The sequence below is a fragment of the Mustelus asterias genome, chromosome 14 (assembly GCF_964213995.1).
Source record: "Mustelus asterias chromosome 14, sMusAst1.hap1.1, whole genome shotgun sequence".
NCBI lineage: Eukaryota > Metazoa > Chordata > Chondrichthyes > Carcharhiniformes > Triakidae > Mustelus > Mustelus asterias.
Window position 1 is genome coordinate 106,756,469 of NC_135814.1, and position 23,441 is coordinate 106,779,909.

A 23,441-nucleotide genomic window follows, 5' to 3' on the forward strand; every position below is an offset into this window, starting at 1 on the left:
AGGGCAAGGTGTTTTTCTAAGCATTATTTCTCTGGATATTTCATAAATGAAACTCTTTTCTTTTCAGCTATCAAGTCTGTGAATTCATGTATGAGAAAAAACAGCTGTACGATAAGATCATCTCCTGTTACCTGAATGACCCAGTCAGGAGGGTATGTATTTCAAGAAAGGGGAGCAGGTTTAATGATTGTCTTGTGTAAAACAACATATTTGCTGAATTATTCCCATTCAACCTGAATCTGGACGACAGATTCCAAAGCATTAACTTTAATTATATAAATTATCATGTCCATATATTTCAAAATTTCACTTGATAGATACAAATGATAAATGAGTATTTAAATTTGGGGCTGAACAAAGAACAATACCCAGGAACAGGCCCTTCAGTCCACCAAGCCTGCGCCAATTCCTAATCTTTATTTCGACCCACTACTTATTGCCCATGCATGGTTTCTATCCCTCTGTTCGGCTTCCATTCATGTATCTATCAAGATACGCCTTGAACGTTGCTGTTTCCACCACTTCCACTGGCAGTGCATTCCAGGCACCTACCACCCTCTGCGTGAAAAACTTCCCCCGTATATCTCCCGTAAACTTTGCCCCTTGACCCTTGTAATTGACACTTCCATCCTGGGAGAAAAGCCTCTGACTATCCACCCTGTCTATGCTTCTCATAATTTTGTAGACCTCTGAGGTTGCCCTTTGACCCCTTCTTTCCAGTGAAAACAATCCGAGTCTATCAAACCTCTCATAGCCAAAACCCTCCAAACCAGACAACATCTTGGTGAACCTGATGTTAATTAAGGGAAAGTAATATATGCATTGATTTATTTTGGTAAGTTAGAGAGGAATAAAACCATTGGAAAGGATTCTGAGACCAGTCACAATGTAGTGCACCTTAAGTCAATGAGTGGTGAAGAACAGTGTGATACCTAAAAGGTCATGTGTCTGGAACAAGTTTCAGTCAGGCTCTGTGCGGATGCAACAGATCCTTAGTGGAATCATCCGTTCACAGTATGACGATATAGTTGCTCAGGAATCAAATCTGTTCCACCCTTCAGTGGTACCATATGTGCTGGTGAATCCCCAAGAGTCCTTACTGTTAATTGGACAGTGGGGAAGGTTGGGGTGAATTGTTATAAACCAATGAAACGTTGGGCTGGATATAGATTCGCAACGCTTTTGATTTGATTTATTATTGTAACATGTCTTAACATACAGTGAAAAGTAATGTTTCTTGTGCGCTACACAGACAAAGCATATCGTTCATAGAGAAGGAAAGGAGAGAGTGCAGAATGTAGTGTTACAGTCATAGCTCGGGTGTAGAGAAAGATCAACTTAATGCAAGGTAGGCCCATTCAAAAGTCTGAATGCAGCAGGGAAGAAGCTGTTCTTGAGTCGGTTGGTACGTGACCTCAGACTTTTGTATCTTTTTCCCGAAGGAAGAAGGTGAAAGAGAGAATGTCCGGGGTGTGTGGGGTCCTTAATTATGCCGGCTGCTTTGCCGAGGCAGCGGGAAGTGTAGACGGGGTCAAAGGATGGGAGGCTGGTTTGAGTGATGGACCGGGCTTCGTACACAACGTTTTGTAATTTCTTGGGGTCTTGGGCAGAGCAGGAACCAGACCAAGCTGTGATACAACCAGAAAGAATGTTTTCTATGGTGCATCTGTAAACGTTGGTGAAGTCATTGCTGACATACCAAATGTCTTCAGTCTTTTGAGAATGTAGAGGTGTTGGTGGGCTTTCGTAACTATAGTGTCAGCATGCTAGTTAGGTGAACAGATTTAGATGGAGTATTATCGCGATAAGCTGACAAATTCCCTCTTTATTAAGGGGCAGAGGGGCATCAAGGCAATGAGAGAGATGGGGAAGGCTGAGCAGATTCTCCACATTATCTGAAACATCAGAGCAATCTCGCTGGGCTGGCTGCTCACTCCTTTCAGAATAAATTAGAGGGGCCATTTGGTCCTTTTTAAACCATTCAGAAGCACTGTACAACTTCTCATTACTGCATCGTGAGAACCGTCGAAGGATATCCACCTCCAGCACTCTGTTTGAAAAACGTCTGAATATTAGTCTTAAATTTAAATTCAGTTGAGTCAGTCAGTTCATCTCCCAATTTATTTTAAAGCAGATTATAGATTTCCGTTTCCATATCCGTAACTATATTTGTATATCTCGATCTGATTACCTCTCATGGTACCTCTCCCCAGGCTGAAAGGACCAAATCTCTCCGGTCATTCCTTAGAACCGTCATCCCTAAGAGTGGGGATCATTTTCATGCTTTTCCTCTTCACTGCTTTCTTGATGTCAGTCTTGTGTCCTGGTGTATGAACACAATATTCAGCATTTTCTTTGACCAGGACACTGAACAGTTTGATTGCACCCTTGCTTGACCTGTATTCAGCTGCTAGCTGTGGCCACAAATGTACCGCCTTCAGTTTGTGTGCACCCAACTGATTTACTTCTGTTCTCATCAAAATAATCCTCTAACGTTACTTAAAACTTTCAGTGGCAGATTTCCCAAACCAAAGAGGAAGTGTGATTAAAGAGATTGTGAAATGGAGTTAGAGTTATGGTGATTGTTTTTCAAAACTGACTGCCTCCTTTCAGGGAATGTGTGAAATGATTTAACCCATGAGGTTGAAGTATTTCTCTGTGTGCTGTGTAAAACTCTTACGTATATTTTGTTGGAGGTGTTTTTACACTTATTTTGTGGCTTATAGATTGGGTTCCACTGGTAGCATTGGGACAGATTAAGTCATTATCACTTATTTAGAAATTACTCATTCTTTCACTGGAATGGTGTTTATTTCTTAATTAGTAGCAGCTTTCTGCGTGGGCAACATGGCTGATCTCTTCACAGACTCAACACTTGTAGTCACATGTTGTCATTTCACATCTCAAAAATAGTAACCTTTTCATCTTTTAAAAGGCAAAATAATTGAGGCATTAAGAAAGAAATGTATTAAATTAATGTGCCTGCACCTGGATAAAGTGTTATCTTCGCTGACCAGATGGGTTGAGTAAAGAACAAACAATTGAGACACTTTTAATATAATTTAATATGGGATTTGCGCCATAAGTGGTTATCTTGGTGGACTGTGCATCCATTGAGTAATTGGAATGACAAACTTGGTGGATCGTGTTATGCAGTACGCCTCATATTCTTGATTAATACACCAGGAAAAGGAGATTTGTCGAGATCAGTCTGGCCTTACTTGTCTCCACTGTGCACAGGAGATAGTTTGCTCCAGGGATTGTATTAGAGCGACTTGGATGCCAATTCATTAAATTGTCACTGACTGTGGGAGGCAGGCAGGCAATTATGTTTTTCTTCAGTTGATACTAAAGATTGTTTCAAGGCTCCAGTTTCCTGGCCAATTAACCATATATTTAACTTTAATTTCCAGGAATTTCCATTTCAGCGAATTTGTTCAGCTTTTAAAAATTATCTTTCACTCACAGGAACATTCAACTCTTTTGAAATGAGACCGCACTCTAAGACCATTAGAAATATGAGTAGGCCATTCGGCCCCTCGAGTCTGCTCCACCATTCGGCCCCTCGAGCCTGCTCCACCATTCAATGGCTGATCCAACACTCCTCGCGTCTACTTTCCTGCCCTTTCCCTGTAGCCCTTGATTCTTTTACTGATCAAAAATTAATCTATCTCAACCTTAAATATACATAAGGTCTCTGCTCCCACCACCCTGTGGTAAGGAGTTCCAAAGACTCACAACCCTCTTAGAGAAGAAATTCTTCCTCATCTAAATTGGCGCCCCTTTATTCTGAGACTCTGATCCTAGACTCTCCCATGAGGGGAAACATCCTCTCAACATTTACCTTCTCAAGCCCCTTAAGAATTCTCTGTAATACAGTTTTTGTTTGTATAATGTTCTAACTATGTGAGGCGTTGTGGGTTTTAACAAAAATAAAGTATGTGACTTGCACGCGTAGATTCAACCTAACAACAACAAGGTTTAATGTCAGAAATATTCTCTGCATTGCACAGAGTCAAAACTAAAACTAAACATCAGCCTGTGATGCCCTAATGGCATCATCAGCAAATCATGTGATCAACTCTTAAAGCAATCATGCAACCCTTTAAATATATAACAGTATGACATTCTGTTATATTAACAAACAGATTGAGTGGATTGTGTTGGTGCAGATAGTTGCTGTCTCCTCGCCAATGGGCAAATTCTCCAGTACAGGTCAATCAGTCGAATCAGACAGCGCAAACCAACAGTGAACAGGTTATTGAGCTTATTATATTGTCGATTGAAGATGATATTCCAATGCTTTTTGAATTGTCCATGGAGTGTCGGTGGCCTGTCAGCTAAAAGGAGGTGTGCAGCAGCTAAGTATTGGCATTTCAGTTCTGCACATGGAGGCTCAGGGCAGAGATTGCAAGGCACAGTCTTGCTTTGATTTGTTTTGTGGAAGGCCAGTAAGGAAGGCTGCTTCCCATTGCAGTGACTGCAGGAAATGCATGGGGGTGGGCTGTTCAGAGCCATTGCACTATGAAGACTCCAAAGGGAGATGGCTGCTCAGTACCCGAAGGTTGACTCCTGCAAGTCAGGAGGAGACTGCATGAGCCACATGGAAAAGGGATAGACATGGTCATGGAGGGAGCAGAGTGGCAGTAAGGCAGGCGAATGCTGGAGGAAGGCGATACTCTGTGCATCGGATGCATTGACAGAGGTGTAACTTCATAGAAATGGTGTGCAGTTGTGTCTCCAAAGACTGTGCTTATCGGCAGGTATTCACAGAATGCTCGAGGTGGAGTTGGGGCCTCTGAGATGTGGTGGGCGTCCGTTGCCTGTGGCATTGAAGGTGACCATGGCTCCCAACAAAAAGTGGGATGTCCTGGCAGTCCAGGGCAGGATTAGGTAGATGACATAGCATGTTAAAGAGGGAAGGGGACTACATCAGATTTTGCACCAATCAGGCAAATCAACGCAAGTGGCCATTAGATTTGCGGCCATGGGTGGAATCTCTCCAGGAGCTGGTTAAAGTCTCTAAACATGTGACCATCCAGTGTCCCTCAGAGCAGTCAGGCACATTTGTAAGGGCGGGGGGGGGGGGGGCTTCTGCTCCCTCAATGTTCAAATTGTCCAAGATTACTGAAAAAGGATCCTCCAGGTGTGTGCAAGGTTCTTGAGCAACTGGCATGACTCGCACCACCTGCAAGCCTTCATGGATGGATTCTGGATGATGAATGGTGTCCACTAAAGACATGGCTGCTCACACCAACACTAAGCGAGAGGAAGCATACAGCCCTTGTCATGAGACTATGAGAGACCATCAGGGAGGCAAGTAGCCTTCTGAAAATGTGGTTCAGATGCCTAGATTATTCTGAGGCAACCGTCCAATAACTGCTTCTCAAGGCTCTACCATGTCGTGGCGTTTGCTGCATTCTGAACAGCCTGACACAAAGATGATAGAATTGGCAACGGGCGACCATAATAAGCATGCTGCTCTCTCCAAGGAAGGGGATGAAGGGGAAGTGTACGTGGACCTCGTGCAAAGGTCGTGCATGTGAAGGGATGATGGTCACTGCACAGGAAACAAGCAACTCCTTCATCCACACACAATTCAACTGAGAATCCTCATCAATCCACTGGACATGGGACATTCCTGTCTCGCTGTTGATGAAACTCCCTGACTACAGCAGGGGCCCTGTGATGAGACCAAGTCAAGTGCTTCGTTCATCAGAGCCTCACATTTACTGCCACCATCATGGGCACCATCTCAAAGATTCAGCCTCTAATAATGGGACTGGAGTAGAAAGGAAAACATCAGGTGTCGAAATATGGATTCCAACAAATATTAAGGCGCACAAAGCAAACACGCAGTAGTATGTAGGAAATAAAATGTACCCGCTGGAACCGCAAGTTCAACTAGGGTGCCTTTACAATATGGCTTCTGCGCTCTCCTACATTGTCCACCCTCTGTGACTGGAGCTGATGTGGGGGCAGCATATTGGCCTTGCTGCTGAGCTGCACCTCTGAATCGTATCTTGAACACAGTAAGAAGTTTAACAACACCAGGTTAAAGTCCAACAGGTTTATTTGGTAGCAAAAGCCACACAAGCTTTCGGAGCTGCAAGCCCCTTCTTCAGGTATCGTATCTTGAACCCAGTGCCCTACATTCCTCAAGTATGAGGCCACACAGCGGAGGTTAATGTGCATCTTCTGCATCCACTGGGTGGCCGGGTGCTTGTGGCTCTCTCCATCCCCTTAATGAAAGAGCTCATGTTCTCCTATGTCGGAGACACGGTGCCACTTAAGTCATGGATGGACTCCTCTGCCTCTTGTGTGTGTGGGAGTGGACAGCCTGTGGAAACTCTGTCCACATGTTTCATCTTGCTGCTCCAGCTTTTCTGATGAGTCCTGAGACTCACCATAAGTGTGAAGCTGAGCGCTGGACCCTCAGTCCTTCGATTGGGAATGTCTGCAACTGTCACTCCCTCCGTTAGCTACTCCGAGCTGTGCCATGCTCAGCAGCAGACTATTCATCATACCATGCCCACTGACATAAATGTGGTGGCACTGATGGAGGGTGTTTTGGACTGATGCAATGGCGTATCTTCAGATGGTGGCTCCTCTGAGATCTCAGGTGGTTTCAATCCTTTTTCAATACTTCATTACTCCAGCGCCTGTGGGAGAGACGAGTGTGTTAGTGGTATCCGTGCCCACATGCTTCTTTCTGCGTCATGATCCAGAGCTTAATGAAGGCCCATAGAGGCATCACTGGAAACATAATGAGAAGGTTTGGAGCCTGGGGTATCACACGTAACTCATCCTCCGCGACAGGCTGGCCGGCCTCCACCTGCAATCTCCATCACTTCCTTCTCCATTATCAGAGTAATGAAAGGCCCAACCCCTCCCCTGTGTCTCTGCTCTCTAATATTGAGTTCACTTCTGCAGTAGCTATAGAAAACAGAGTATCACGTGACTCCCCTACCCCAGATATGCTTGTCAGACTGCGCCACTTTACATGGCTATCATGGTGCCACTGGGAGGCTTTCTACAAGGGGATATTTCACTTGACATTGCAGCAAGTGCTTCTGAGTGACCATGGTCCTTTGATGTGAGGCCACTCATGGTTCATTGCACATGCTTGTCCTTTGCGCGCCCCTGTGTGTAGGTCACTTACTTTGCCTCACATCTCATGGCCAGCATGTAAGACTTGCATGTTCCTGCCTTGCCATCATGCATTACATTCACCTTTTCAAACCTTACTGGGTCATTGAAGGGTTTCTGGGGCTGTACATGTTCACGTGCTCACCTTGCCACTGCTCACCTTCTTGGCTACCTCCAGCCAGGCTTCCTTCTTGAGGATTGTTTGTTGCCGCCTCCCATCCTCCGAGAAATGAACCTTTCTCCATTCCTTCTCCGTTTGCAGGAACATCTCCAGGGAATCATTATTGAAACATGGAGTCTTCCCCTCAGTGCAGCTATCTACACATGTTAACTTCTATGTCCCTTTCTGCAACAGACTGCCCCTTTCTCCATGGCAACCCAGGCACCCTACCCATCCGCTCCCCCCCACCATCTTCTGCTCCGCCTGTGACAGCGACTGTAGGTCACGCATTGGACTCCTCAGTCACCTGAAAACCCCTTTTTCGTGAGGAAGCAAATCACTCCCAACTCTGAGGGACTGCCAAGGAAGAAGACTGGCCTTTTCAAAATGGTTGTGTTAACCTCCTTGATGGAACTAGCTCCCACCCGCAATCCCTCATCAGCTGTACCTCTCTCCAGCCAGACACTAATTGGCCCTTTGAAGTCTTGCAACTCATCCCACAGATGACCCCAGCATCGGACCTTCGAAGCAGTCACCAAAATCCTGCCGATTAGTCTATTTTGGAAATATTTCAGCTCATTTCGGAAGATTAGTGACTGATCAGATGGTAACCTGGTTCGGGGCTTTGTTTAATTACAATTATTTCCTTTGAACTGAATAGAATCTATTTATGTGCCAGCATTTTCTCTGTGGACACTGACAGCCATTATGCTTCATAAGTACACTCGAGATCTCTGCTTCTGATATGCTCATCACCCCAGCACCGAGCTCATTTATGCAGTAGATAAAATTCATCTTTATAATGTATTCCACTGTATGCAGTTTCATTATTGTCGCTTGTCTCTGTATGCTTTGTAATGCATTAACCTCCTTCCAACAAGTTTGTGACCAGTCATGCAAAGTCTTCCAACTGTGTTTGTTATCACATCCTTCCTCCCAGAATTGCCTTGCCTACGACTCTGTGGCTGTCTTCCTAAATTCTGCAATACAATCACAGCTAAATTTAATAATCCAGTGTATTACCTAAAAATTCTGCTGCTGAGCATGTTTCATTTTTGTAATAACTTCTTTATGTCAGTATATGACTAATGGGTTTCCTGTAATTTTATGCTTGTCTTGCCAGCTGTCAGGTATAATGCTTCACATCTCTTGTCTCCTGTCTATTGTACCTTGCCAAAGGCGTCCTTATGACCTTCTGTTCATTCAATTTAACTTGATGTGGTAATGACCATTCCTCATTAGGGAAGATCATTGCAGAAACAAAGACTTTTAAAGTTTTTGTGGGAAGGGTGTATTACAGATATGGAACAATGTTTACAATTGGATCAAGTTCAATTTGGGACTATTCACGTACTTGCAGCAATTTTGAATATTTGTCATTTATTCTGCTTGTCTCTGTGTCTATCAAACACCAGCTGTGTTGGCCTTGCTGGGTTGAATTCTTCATTGGTCCGGCACTGGACAACGATGCCATGGATATTTTAGGAAATTGGAGATGCACTGCAGTCATTAAAAATGGATATCCTGTGGATGAAACATAAATAAAACTAAATTTTGTGATTAAACATTCCAATCTAAGTTTCTATACTATACTGCAAAGCAAATCTGACTGCCTTTTCACATCATTGGACCTTTATTGATGAAATTTATGTGGGAGTTATCTTGGAGAACTGTTTGAGGCATGGTTCAGTGGAGAAGGTGGACATTGACATCTGGTGTTTGTATAATGCGTTTGCAAAAACAGTCCAATATAATTCTGCTACCTGTTTTCTGTCGACCTCCCTTTTTATTCTTTCATTGACTTCTTGCCACTGACTCCCTGACCTTTTCTGCTCCAGTGGAAATAAACCTAGTATTCAAATCGGTTTTGTAATTATTGATTTCCCTTCCTGGCATCATCTTGGTGATTCTATACTGCACTCTCTCCAGTTACTCAAGATATAGTCTTACCATCATAAATTTATCATTAGCTTGTTGCTTTTATGCTCTCTCTCTCTATTTATGAAACTTATTTTGGTAATTGGCCTTTTTAGCCACTTTTTGCATGCATTCCTGTGTTCGTGTCTTTAACCCGAGTTCATCCACACACTTCCATTGAGTCTACACTCCCTTTTCTTGTTTGTCCTCCCAAAATATACACCATGATCCTTCTGTACATCAAATTGCACTTTCTGTGCATTCTACTAACTTGTCCACGTCCCCCTGAGGGTTTTTTGCAGTCCTTTTTCTTATGTTTTGGGCAGTCCCTCATGATCGAGGATGACTTGTTTCCACTCCGGTTCACTATGTCCTGAGATGGGTGTTGAATCCAATGTATGATCTCCAGACTGCCACACATGGGGAAGATGATGCTTGAAGAGTTGGGTAGATAGGTTGTTTGGAGCTTTGTACACCCTTTCCTATGCCTCAGGGTCACCTATGTGTTTACCCAATGAACCCTGTGTTTGGTGGTTGCCTGAATGAGACTTTTCCATTTTGGTTGGTCGCAGGCCAGGGACTCTCATGAATTGGCTGGGATGTTTGATCTCTTCAGAGATGCTTTGGGGCCATCTCTCAAGTGTCTTCCTGCACTCCTGGGAGTTCCTGCCACAACTGAGTTCCAAGCCATTGCTTCGGGAGAGAGATGACGTGCTACCAAACTGATCTGGTTTTGAGTGATTAGATTTGGAGGATCTTGTAGAGGTGTCACTGTTAGTACTTCTGTGCTTTTGAGATTCCTGCTATAGGTATTCCTTTGAAGGAGATAGGAGCACCATGAACACACTCACTCACTGACCAGATAGTTAATCTGGCCTGGCGTTGGTGGGATTCTGCACAAGTTCTGCTGGTCTCTGAACCTCCCCACAGTTTCAGATTGTTTGCTTTGATATGTGTAGGATGAACTGCTGATGAAGTTACTTACCCTGCGAGCCAAGCTGCTTCTGCATTAGTTGTATTGGCATCAATATCCGTACTCCGCAAGGCCCACTTGCCTTAGGTGAATGAAGCCATACCAACATGTGAATGGTTCTAGTGTGTCTCCATTGCCTTTGGTTATCTTGGTGTGCAGGAAACATCGTTGCTCGCACAGGTTCCTCTGCATCGATTTCCCTTACCCAAAACATTGCACTGCTTATACCAGCACAATTCAGCCAAAAGTGGCATTACCAGTGTGAGAGATTGTGTCATTGTAAGATCAATTTGCACTCAATTTAACTGGTTTCCATGAGCTGGGCTCAAGTAATATGAACATTCCAATGTCAATATTTTCTATCCTGCTAATAACTCTCTTTTACTCACGACTGTAGGAGGAAGTTTTCAATTACATCCACAACATCTTGTCCATACCTGGCTACAGCACTGAAGAAAAAGAATCTGTGTGGAATAAAACCATGGAAAACATCAAGGTAGCCCCCTCAACCAATTCCAAATGATTTGAATGAGCAGAATAAGCAAAAAAATGAAAAGAATGTTAAGTGTAGACTTTTTTCCCCAGTGCAGGGATGAAATTGCATTATGTGCAGTGTAGTATTGCATTTTTTGTTCATATTGTGCATATATGGCTTAAATTAATGGAGGAATACACTGCAAGGTGAGCCAAATCAAACTGAGATTTTATTGGGAGTGGCACGGTGGTTAGCGCTGCTGCCTCACAACGCCAGGGACTGGGTTCAATTCTGGCCTTGGGTCACTGTCTGTGTGGAGTTTGCACGTTCTCCCCGTGTCGGCGTGGGTTTCCTCCGGGTGCCCCGGTTCCCTCCCATAGTCCAAAGATGTGCAGGTTAGGTGGATTGGGCATGGGAAATTAGAACATAGAACATTACAGCACAGAACAGGCCCTTCGGCCCACGATGTTGTGCCGACCTTCATCTGAAACCAAGATCAAGCTATCCCACTCCCTACCATCCTGGTGTGCTCCATGTGCCTATCCAATAACCGCTTAAATGTTCCTAAAGTGTCTGACTCCACTATCACTGCAGGCAGTCCATTCCACACCCCAACCACTCTCTGCGTGAAGAACCTACCTCTGATATCCTTCCTATATCTCCCACCATGAACCCTATAGTTATGCCCCCTCGTAATAGCTCCATCCACCCGAGGAAATAGTCTTTGAACGTTCACTCGATCTATCCCCTTCATCATTTTATAAACCTCTATTAAGTCTCCCCTCAATCTCCTCCGCTCCAGAGAGAACAGCCCCAGCTCCCTCAACCTTTCCTCATAAGACCGACACTCCAAACCAGGCAGCATCCTGGTAAATCTACTCTGCACTCTTTCCAGCGCTTCCACATCCTTCTTATAGTGAGGTGACCAGAACTGCACGCAATATTCCAAATGCGGTCTCACCAAGGTCCTGTACAGTTGCAGCATAACCACACGGCTCTTAAACTCCAACCCCCTGTTAATAAAAGCTAACACACTATATGCCTTCTTCACAGCTCTATCCACTTGAGTGGCAACCTTTAGAGATCTGTGGATATGGACCCCAAGATCTCTCTGTTCCTCCACAGTCTTCAGAACCCTACCTTTGACCCTGTAATCCACATTTAAATTAGTCCTACCAAAATGAATCACCTCACATTTATCAGGGTTAAACTCCATTTGCCATTTTTCAGCCCAGCTTTGCATCCTATCTATGTCTCTTTGCAGCCTACAACAGCCCTCCACCTCATCCACTACTCCACCAATCTTGGTGTCATCAGCAAATTTACTGATCCACCCTTCAGCCCCCTCCTCTAAGTCATTAATAAAAATCACAAAGAGCAGAGGACCAAGCACCGATCCCTGCGGCACTCCGCTAGCAACCTGCCTCCAGTCCGAAAATTTTCCATCCACCACCACCCTCTGTCTTCGATCAGATAGCCAGTTACCTATCCAATCGGCCAACTTTCCCTCTATCCCACACCTCCTTACTTTCATCATAAGCCGACCATGGGGGACCTTATCAAACGCCTTACTAAAATCCATGTATATGACATCAACCGCCCTACCTTCATCAACACACCTAGTTACCTCCTCAAAAAATTCTATCAAATTTGTGAGGCACGATTTGCCCTTCACAAATCCGTGCTGACTATCCCGGATTAATCCGCATCTTTCTAAATGGTCGTAAATCCCATCCCTAAGGACCTTTTCCATCAATTTACCAACCACCGAAGTCAGACTAACCGGTCTATAATTACCAGGGTCATTTCTATTCCCTTTCTTAAACAGAGGAACAACATTCGCCACTCTCCAGTCCTCTGGCACCATCCCCGTGGACAGCGAGGACCCAAAGATCAAAGCCAAAGGCTCTGCAATCTCATCCCTCGCCTCCCAAAGAATCCTAGGATACATTTCATCAGGCCCAGGGGACTTATCGACCTTCAGTTTATTCAAAACTGCCAAGACATCCTCCCTCCGAACATCTATTTCCTCCAGCCTATTAGCCTGTAACACCTTCTCTTCCTGAAAAACATGGCCCCTCTCCTTGGTGAACACTGAAGAAAAGTATTCATTCATCACCTCGCCTATCTCTACTGATTCCATACACAAGTTCCCACCACTGTCCTTGACCGGCCCTAACCTCACCCTGGTCATTCTTTTATTCCTCACATAAGAGTAAAAAGCCTTGGGGTTTTCCTTGATCCGACCCGCCAAGGACTTCTCATGTCCCCTCCTAGCTCTCCTCAGCCCCTTTTTCAGCTCATTCCTTGCTAACTTGTAACCCTCAATCGAGCCATCTGAACCTTGTTTCCTCATCCCTACATAAGCTTCCCTCTTCCTTTTCACAAGACATTCCACCTCTTTTGTGAACCACGGTTCCCTCACTCGGCCATTTCCTCCCTGCCTGACAGGGACATACCTATCAAGGACACCCAGTATTTGTTCCTTGAAAAAGTTCCACTTTTCATCAGTGCTTTTCCCTGACAGTTTCTGTTCCCATCTTATGCCCCCTAATTCTTGCCTAATCGCATCATAATTACCTCTCCCCCAATTGTAAGCCTTGCCCTGCCGTCCGGCCCTATCCCTCTCCATTGCAATAACAAAAGACACCGAATTGTGGTCACTATCTCCAAAGTTCTCTCCCACAACCAAATCTAACACTTGGCCCGGTTCATTTCCCAGTACCAAATCCAATGTGGCCTCACCCCTTGTCGGCCTATCCACATATTGTGTCAGGAAACCCTCCTGCACACACTGCACAAAAAGTGCCCCATCCAAACTATTTGACCTACAAAGGTTCCAATCAATATTTGGAAAGTTAAAGTCCCCCATGACAACTACCCTGTGACCCCCACACGTATCCATAATCTGCTTAGCAATTTCTTCCTCCACATCTCTATTACTATTTGGGGGCCTATAGTAAACTCCTAGCAACGTGACCGCTCCTTTCCTGTTTCTAACTGCAGCCCATATTACCTCAGTGTGCATATCCCCCTCAAAGTGCTTTTCCGCAGCCGTTAAACTATCCTTGATTAACAATGCTACTCCTCCACCTCTTTTACCAGCTTCCCTACACTTACTGAAACATCTATACCCCGGAACGTCCAACAACCATTCCTGTCCTTGTTCTACCCACGTCTCCGTAATGGCCACAACATCGTAGTCCCAAGTAGCAATCCACGCCCCAAGTTCATCCACCTTGTTCCGGATGCTCCTTGCATTGAAGTAGACACACTTCAACCCATCTTCCTGTCTACCGGTACCCACCCTTGACCTTGATACCTTCCCCAATATCTCACCACCCTCAACACTGACTTCTGGACTACAACTCCTTTTCCCACTCCCCTGACAAATTAGTTTAAATCCCCCTGAAGAGCCGTAGCAAATTTCCCTCCGAGGATATTGGTGCCCCTCTGGTTCAGGTGCACCCCGTCCTGTTTGTAGAGGTCCCACCTTCCCCAGAACGTGTTCCAATTATCCACGTATCTGAAACCCTCCCTCCTGCACCATCCCTGCAACCACATGTTTAAGTGCACTCTCTCCCTGTTCCTCAACTCGCTATCACGTGGCACCGGTAGCGTACCAGAGATGACCACATGTTTTGTCTTTGCTCTCAGCTTCCAGCCCAGCTCCCGAAATTCCTGTTTTAAATCCCCGTCCCTTCTCTTACCTATGTCGTTGGTACCAATGTGTACCACGACTTGTGACTGTTTCCCCTCCCCCTTAAGAATCCGGAAAACACGGTCCGAGACGTCACGGACCCTGGCATCCGCTAGGCAACAAACCATCCTCGAGTCTCTTTTGCTGCCACAGAACCTCCTATCTATCCCTCTAACTAACGAGTCCCCAATAACTATTGCCCTCCCGCTCTCCTCCTTACCCTCCTGAACCACAGGGACGGACTCAGTGCCGGAGATCCTCTCACTGCGGCTCACCACTGGTATGTCGTCCCCCTCAACCGTATCCAAAGCGGAATACTTATTGCTAAGGGGAACGACCACAGGGGATCCCTGCACCGACTGCTTCTTCCCAGCCCCTCTCACCGTCACCCATCTATTTTCATTCCTCGGAGTAACTGTATCCCTGAAGCTTCTGTCTATGGCCATCTCTGCATCCCTAATGATCCTAAGTTCCTCCAACTCCAGCTCCAGTTCCCTTACACGGTTTTGGAGGAGCTGCAGATGGATGCACTTCTCACAGGTATAATCAGCAGGGACACTGTCGTCGTCCCTCACCTCGAACATAGTGCAAGAGGAACATTGCACTGCCTTCACACCCATCCCCTCTAGATACCTTGCCAGTACCAGGTAGAAACAGCAAAAAATGAATTAACTCACCCCTGCTCGCCCAAGCCCTGTGAGCCAAAGCCCTACTGCTTTCACTCTGCCTCCTGCTCACTCTGCTGCCCACTAACGACGCTGCCCGCTCAAAAGTGCGGCCTACTTTTAAACCCTCCAAAAACCTTCCCAGAGTCCTGCTGGGCCCACTTCCTGTTTTAAAAAAAACCTCCGATTTTTTACACAAATTTAACTTAAAATAAATAAATAAATGTAGTGAACAAACCAACTGCCTTCTCCTCAGCCTGGTCCTGTGGAACAAATTGTCCCTTATTGTCCAAAGACATGTGCATTAGGTGGATTGGCCATGGTGAATTGCCCCTTAGTGTCCAAAGATGTGTAGGTTAGGTGAATTAGCCATGGTAACTAATGGGTCATGGGGATAGGGCAGAGGGGAGGGTCTGTGTGGGATGCTGTTTCAGAGAGTTGATGCAGACTTGATAGTTCTAAGAACCACCTTTGGAATTCTGGAATCCACTTTAATGGTGAGGTTTGTGTGTTTTACTTGTCTACATTAATGGTAAATACCATCATGCTTTGCTTCTTTGGCGCTGACTTTAACACCTGTTTGTCATGGTATTGGGAGAACCATGTGCGTCATTGGCAAAATGCTTTGTCTCAGCCTGATACAATAGGAATACAAACCATTGTCACAGCAGCATGCTGTTGCCACTTTGCAGGGGCATCATGTTCTGTTGGTCAGACACCAAAGAGATGAATGGTTTTTGAAAAAACAAATCTACCTTTTATTAAATTTCAGGACCTGGTGCCTATCAATCCTTCAAAAGCAGCTGAGCTTTTAGCAGTACATTTCTCTACCGAGCTGCGAGTGATTGTGGACCAATTAGAGGTAAACCAATGTTCGAAAGTAATTGTTCTGTTTCTCTGGAAAAAAGATGCCCTTTTATAAATTTGTTTCTGACAGAGTGTGCCTGAGAGAGCCATGAACATCAGTCTGGACAATAGCTTCAATAAAATCTGATGGAGGTGACTCAGACAGCTGACGTCTGAAGGAGAAATCAAGGTGTACAACTGATTCATTTATTCCTCAAGAGCTTCAGGGCACTGAAATAAAAAAAATAATTTGAGCAATAAAAGTTACACATTCTGGGTAATTTTAGGCACCTATATACTTTGTCTTCCCTGACTAAACCACCAGGGATCTGGGTGGTTGTACTGCTGGATTGCGGAGGACAGAAAGGATCGAGCATGTGGACATAAAGAAAGAGGATGTGTTGGAACTATTGAATGGCATCAAGGTTGGTAAGTCGCCGGGACCGGATGGGATGTACCCCAGGTTACTGTGGGAGGCGAGGGAGGAGATTGCGGAGCCTTTGGCGATGATCTTTGCATCGTCGATGGAGACGGGAGAGGTTCCGGAGGATTGGAGGATTGCGGATGTGGTCCCTATATTCAAGAAAGGGAACAGGGACAGCCCGGGAAATTACCGACCGGTGAGTCTAACCTCAGTGGTTGGTAAGTTGATGGAGAGGATCCTGAGAGACAGGATTTATGATCATCTAGAGAAGTTTAGTATGATCAAAAGTAGTCAGCACGGCTTTGTCAGGGGCAGGTCGTGCCTTACGAGCCTGGTTGAGTTCTTTGAAAATGTGACCAAGCACATTGACGAAGGAAGAGCGGTGGATGTGGTCTATATGGACTTCAGCAAAGCGTTCGATAAGGTCCCCCATGCAAGACTTCTTGAGAAAGTGAGAGGGCATGGGATCCAAGGGGCTGTTGCCTTGTGGATCCAGAACTGGCTTGCCTGCAGAAGGCAGAGAGTGGCTGTGGAGGGGTCTTTCTCTGCATGGAGGTCAGTGACCAGTGGAGTGCCCCAGGGATCTGTTCTGGGACCCTTGCTGTTTGTCATTTTCATAAATGACCTGGATGAGGAAGTGGAGGGATGGGTTGGTAAGTTTGCTGACGACACCAAGGTAGGTGGTGTTGTGGATAGTTTGGAGGGATGTCAGAAGTTGCAGCGAGACATAGATAGAATGCAAGACTGGGCGGAGAAGTGGCAGATGGACTTCAACCCGGATAAGTGTGTAGTGATCCATTTTGGCAGATCCAATGGGATGGAGCAGCAGTATAAAATGAAGGGTACCATTCTTAGCAGTGTAGAGGATCAGAAGGACCTTGGGGTCCGGGTCCATAGGACTCTTAAATCGGCCTCGCAGGTGGAGGATGCGGTCAAGAAGGCGTATGGCGTACTAGCCTTCATTAATCGAGGGATTGAGTTTAGGAGTCGGGAGATAATGCTGCAGCTTTATAGGACCCTGGTTAGACCCCACTTGGAGTACTGCGCGCAGTTCTGGTCACCTCATTACAGGAAAGATGTTGAAGCCATTGAAAGGGTGCAGAGGAGATTTACAAGGATGTTGCCTGGATTGGGGGGCATGCCTTATGAGGATAGGTTGAGGGAGCTTGGTCTCTTCTCCCTGGAGAGACGAAGGATGAGAGGTGACCTGATAGAGGTTTACAAGATGTTGAGGGGTCTGGATAGGGTGGACTCTCAGAGGCTATTTCCAAGGGCTGAAATGGTTGCTACGAGAGGACACAGGTTTAAGGTGCTGGGGGGTAGGTACAGGGGGGATGTCAGGGGTAAGTTTTTCACTCAGAGGGTGGTGGGTGAGTGGAATCGGCTGACGTCGGTGGTGGTGGAGGCAAACTCGTTGGGGTCTTTTAAGAGACTTCTGGATGAGTACATGGGATTTAATGGGATTGAGGGCTATAGATAGGCCTAGAGGTGGGGATGTGATCGGCGCAACTTGTGGGCCGAAGGGCCTGTTTGTGCTGTGGCTTTCTATGTTCTATGTTCTATGTTCTAAAGCAGTACTCCCAGTTACTATCTTCCCCTCTCTTCCCCCATTTCCCCTTTCCCATTTTTCCCCCCCACTGCTATCCACTCTTCTCTCCCTGTGCCATCTCCCCTCCCTTTGCCATGCATTCTGCTCCACCACTTCCTTCCCTTTCTTATACATTTGGTTGAAGTCTAACAGGTTTATTTGGAATCACGAGATATCGGAGCGCTGCTCCTTCAGTAGGTGAGTCACCTGACGAAGGAGCAGCAGAAAGCTCATGATTCCAAATAAACCTGTTGGACTTTAACCTGGTGTTGTGAGCCTCCTTACTGTGCCCACCCCAGTCCAACACCGGCATCGCCCATCTCATTCTTATGCAATCTACCATGTCTTGCATTTTAAATTTGCTGGTTTGAAACAACTGTTCACAGATGATTTTATAAAGCACGCCTCCTACCCTGACACACACACTCAGTTCCAGCCATCAAGGCCTTTCACAACCATCAGAACGTTACTATTTTATCTTTGTATCTTCTGGAGGAGGATGTTGAAGAACATTATGACAGGGGTTACATAGTCCCCTCTGTGACATTTTTACCCGTATTTGTTTCCCTGAGAGGAACAGGCATGATCAGAGATAATACAAGCTTTTGAAACGCTGAAAGGAATGGATGGCTGTAAGCAGGTTACTTATCCTTCATGGAGCAGTGGAGGCTGCGAGCATGATACTAATGAGCTGCAAATGAGAGTTGAGATATGAAGGAAATACTTTTCCTCACTGAATTTGTGTGTGTGGAATAAATCCACAGCTAATGCTCTGCCAGTTAGCACTTACTTATAAAATTAGTTACATGAATAATGTTTAGCAATATATTTAATGACAGCGTAGATAGAATCACAGAATCCCTGCAGTACAGAAAGAGGCCATTCGGCCCTTCAAGTCTGTACCGACCACAATCCCACCCAGGCCCTATTCCCGTAACCCCACATATTTTCCCTGTTAATCCCCCTGACACTAATGGACAATTTAGCATGGCCAATCAACCTAATCCGCACATCTTTGAACTGTGGGAGGAAACTGGAGCACCCGGAGGAAACCCATGCTGACACGGGGAGGATGTGCAGACTCCGCACAGACAGTGACCCGAGGCTGGAATTGAACCCGGGTCCCTGGTGCTGTGAGGCAGCAGTGCTAACCACTGTGCCACCATGATAGAGCGAATACTTTCAGCTTTTGCGGGAAAGCAAAGCAGTTGAGGGCTGCAAATGTTCTAGAATCCCCTGCAATTGACGAAAGGGACATTTCTTACTCAGTGGGAGTAAACCAGTGTCCTGAGCATGATGGTGCCTGAGCTTCTAGATCCACAGACCCCTGCGCTGTAATTACCTTTGGGGCAAAGGATGAACATAAGAACATAACATAAGAAATAGGAGCAGGAGTAGGCCATCTAGCCCCTCGAGCCTGCCCCGCCATTCAATAAGATCATGGCTGATCTGACGTGGATCAGTTCCACTTACCCGCCTGATCCCTATAACCCCTAATTCCCTTAACCGATCAGGAATCCATCTATCCGTGATTTAAACATATTCAACGAGGTAGCCTCCACCACTTCAGTGAGCAGAGAATTCCAGAGATTCACCACCCTCTGAGAGAAGAAGTTCCTCCTCAACTCTGTCCTAAACTGACCCCCCTGTATTTTGAGGCTGTGCCCTCTAGTTCTAGCTTCCTTTCTAAGTGGAAAGAATCTCTCCACTTCTACCCTATCCAGCCCCTTCATTATCTTATAGGTCTCTATAAGATCCCCCCTCAGCCTTCTAAATTCCAACGAGTACAAACCCAACCTGCTCAGTCTCTCCTCATAATCAACACCCCCTCATCTCTGGTATCAACCTGGTGAACCTTCTCTGCAGTCCCTCCAAGGCCAATATATCCTTCCGCAAATGAAACTTGGCCTGATGTTTCTTCAGGAAATTAAACGGGTTAGATAGAGCCCATGACAGATTTGATTCTATGGGGTGCTTGGGCACAGATCTTTGAAGATGACAGGACATATTGAGATTGTATTTAGCAAAGCATATGGAATCTTGGGTTTTGTAAATAGAGATTCTGAGTGGGGTTTTGCTCCCTCTCCGTGGCGTGTTTTATGGCGGCGGGACGGGATGCACCATTCACTGGTGGCGGATCTTATGGTCCCACTGTTGTCAACGGAATTTCCCCTTGCCGCTGGGAAACCCATGGTGGGGTGTACCCGTTGGCAGGACCGTAAGATCCCACCACTGTGAACAGTAGCAAGATTTTGGTGATTGAGAACAAAAGTGGGGAAGTTATATTGAACCTTTGTGAAGTTCTGGTTAGGTCCCAGCTTGAGTACTGCTTTGGGCGTCACGGTAGGACAGTGGTTAGCACTGCTGCTTCACAGCTCCAGGGACCTGGGTTCGATTCCCGGCTTGGGTCACTGTCTGTGTGGAGTTTGCACATTCTCCTCGTGTCTGCATGGGTTTTCTCCGGGTGCTCCGGTTTCCTCCCACAGTCCAAAGATGTGCGGGTTATGTTGATTGGCCATGCTAAAAATTGCCCTTAGTGTCCTGAGATGTGTAGGTTAGAGGGATTAGTGGGTAATTATGTAGGGATATGGGGGTAGGGCCTGGGTGGGATTGTGGTCGGTGCAGACTCGATGGGCCGAATGGCCTCTCTCTGTACTGTAGGATTTCTATTTCTATGATTCTATGATCAATTCAGCCTTTCAATGAGCTGACATCTGACATCTTTTTGTGCTATAAAACTCTATGACTACACTTTAGGAAGGATGCGAGTGTGCTTGAGAGGTGAATACGAGCTTTACCAGAATGATTTGAGGAATTAAATCTTTTAGCTGCAAGGCTAGTTTGGAAAAGCTGGGGTTGTTTTCCTTGGAGCAAAGGAGAGGAGGTCTGATAGCGGTGGACAAGATTATTACCTCTTAGGTAAAGCAGACCTAAAACTGTTGGAAAAGCTGTTCCATTAGCTGATGGTACAGGACTAGGAAGGGGATGGCACAGTGGTATTATCACGAGATTACTAATCCAGAAACTCAGCTAATGATCTGGGGACCCAGGTTCGAATCCCACCAGGGCAGATTCAATTTATTGAATTTGAATTCAATTAAAAAAAAATCTGGAATATGTTTCTGCATTTTTAAAAATCATTTATGGGATATGGGTGTTGCTGGCTTTAGGCAAGAGATGTGGAAAGGAATAGGAGGAAGAATTGTTTTACTTCCAAAAGGGGTAAGCCATGGGGTACAGGTCTCTGGGACAGAGTCTGTCCCTGTTGCTCAGAAGAGAAGGGGGGAGAGGAGTAGAACATTCGTTATTGGGGACTCCATACTTAGGGGGATAGATAGGAGATTCTGTGGGAACGAGAGGGACTCGCGGTTGGTGTGTTGCCTCCCAGGTGCCGGGGTCCGTGATGTCGTGGATCGTGTTTTCGGGATCCTTAAGGGGGAGAGGACCAGCCCCAAGTCGTGGTTCATATCGGCACCCAAGACATAGGTAGGAAAAGGGATGGGGATGTAAGGCAGAAATTCAGGGAGTTAGGGTGGAAGCTTAGAGCTCGAACAAGCAGAGTTGTTATGTCTGGTTTGTTACCCATGCCACGTGATAGTGAGGAGAGGAAAAGGGAGAGGGAGCAATTGAACATGTGGCTACAGGGATGGTGCAGGAGGGAGGGATTCAGATACCTGGACAATTGGGGCTCTTTCTGGGGTAGGTGGGACTTCTACAAACGGGATGGTCTACACCTGAACCAGAGGGGTACCAATATCCTGGGGAGGAATTTGCTAATGCTCTTTGGGAGGGTTTAAACTAATTCAGCAGGGGGATGGGAACCTGAATTGTAGCTCCAATGTACAGGAGGTTGAGAGTAGTGAGGTCATGGATGAGGTTTCAACATCGCGGGAGTGTACCGGCAGGCAGAAAGGTGATTTGAAGTGTGTATACTTCAACGCCAAGAGCATCTGGAATAAGGTGGGTGAACTTGGGTTGGTACATGGGACTTCGATGTTGTGGCCATCTCGGAGACATGGATAGAGCAGGGACAGGAATGGTTGTTGTAGGTTCCGGGGTTTAGATGTTTCAGTCAGAGCAGGGAAGGTGGTAAAAGAGGTGGAGGTGTGACATTGTTAGTCAAGGACATTACGGTGGCAGAAAGGACGTTTGATGAGGACTCGTCTACTGAGGTAGTATGGGCTGAGGTTAGAAACAGGAAAGGAGAGGCCATCCTGTTGGGAGTTTTTTATAGGCCTCCGAAAAGTTCCAGAGATGTAGAGGAAAGGATTGCAAAGATGATTCTGGATAGGAGTGAAAGTAACAAGGTAGTTGTTATGGGGGACTTTAACTTTGCAAATATTGACTGGAAAAGCTATAGTTCGAGTACTTTGGAGGGGTCGGTTTTTGTCCAATGTGTGCAGGAGGTTTCCTGACGCAGTATGTAGATAGGCCAGCAAGAGGCGAGGCCACATTGGATTTGGTACTGGGTAATGAACCAGACCAGGTGTTAGATTTGGAGGTAGGTGAGCACTTTGGTGATAGTGACCACAATTTGGTTATGTTTACTTTAGCGATGGAAAGGGATAGGTATATACCGAAGGGCAAGAGTTATAGCTAGGGGAAAGGAAATTATGATGCGATTAGGCGAGATTTAGGATGCATAGGTTGGGGAAGGAAACTGTAGGGGATGGGCACAATTGAAATGTGGAGCTTGTTCAAGGAACAGCTATTGCATGTCCTTGATAAGTATGTACCTGTCAGGCAGGGAGGAGGTGGTCGAGCGAGGGAACCGTGGTTTACAAAAGACGTTGAATCTCTTGTGAAGAGGAAGAAGGAGACTTATGTAAAGATGAGACGTGAAGGCTCAGTTAGGGCACTTGAGAGTTACAAGTTAGCCAGGAAGGACCTAAAGAGAGAGTTAAGAGGAGACATGAGAAGTCTTTGGCAGGTAGGATCAAGGAAAACCCTAAAGCTTTCTATAGGTATGTCAGGAGTAAAAGAATGACTAGGGTAAGATTAGGACCAGTCAAGGACACTAGTGGGAAGTTGTGCGTGGAGCCTGAAGAGATACGAGAGGCGCTAAATGAATATTTGTCATCAGCATTCACGCTGGAAAAAGACAATGTTGTCGAGGAGAATACTGAGATACAGTCTATTGGACTAGACGGGATTAAGGTTAATAAGGAGAAGGTATTAGCAATTCTGGAAAGTGTGAAAATAGATAAGTCCCCTGGGCCAGATGGGATTTATCCTAGGATTCTCTGGGAGCCTAGGGAGGAGATTGCAGAGCCTTTGGCTTTGATCTTTATGTCGTCATTGTCTGCAGGAATAGTGCCAGAAGACTGGAGGATAGCAAATGTTGTCCCCTTGTTCAAGAAGGGGAGTAGAGACAAACCTGGTAATTATAGACCAGTGAGCCTTACTTCTGATGTGGGCAAAGTTTTGGAAAGGATTATAAGAGATAGGATTTATGATCATCTAGAAAGGAATAATTTGATTAGGGATAGTCAAGGTTTTGTGAAGGGTAGGTCGTGCCTCACAAACCTTATTGAGTTCTTTGAG

General features: G+C 45.8%; 1 protein-coding gene across 6 annotated transcripts in view; it reads left to right on the plus strand.

Moving 5' to 3' along the window:
- vps8 (VPS8 subunit of CORVET complex) overlaps positions 1 to 23,441 on the plus strand; it is a 651,220-nt gene that overhangs the window by 168,981 nt on the left and 458,798 nt on the right. For all 6 annotated transcript variants that reach the window (XM_078229111.1, XM_078229112.1, XM_078229107.1 and 3 more), the window contains 3 exons: positions 68 to 152; positions 10,597 to 10,695; positions 15,812 to 15,901. In XM_078229111.1, the coding sequence (XP_078085237.1) occupies positions 68 to 152; positions 10,597 to 10,695; positions 15,812 to 15,901 (274 nt within the window). The remainder of the gene's footprint in view (positions 1 to 67; positions 153 to 10,596; positions 10,696 to 15,811; positions 15,902 to 23,441) is intronic.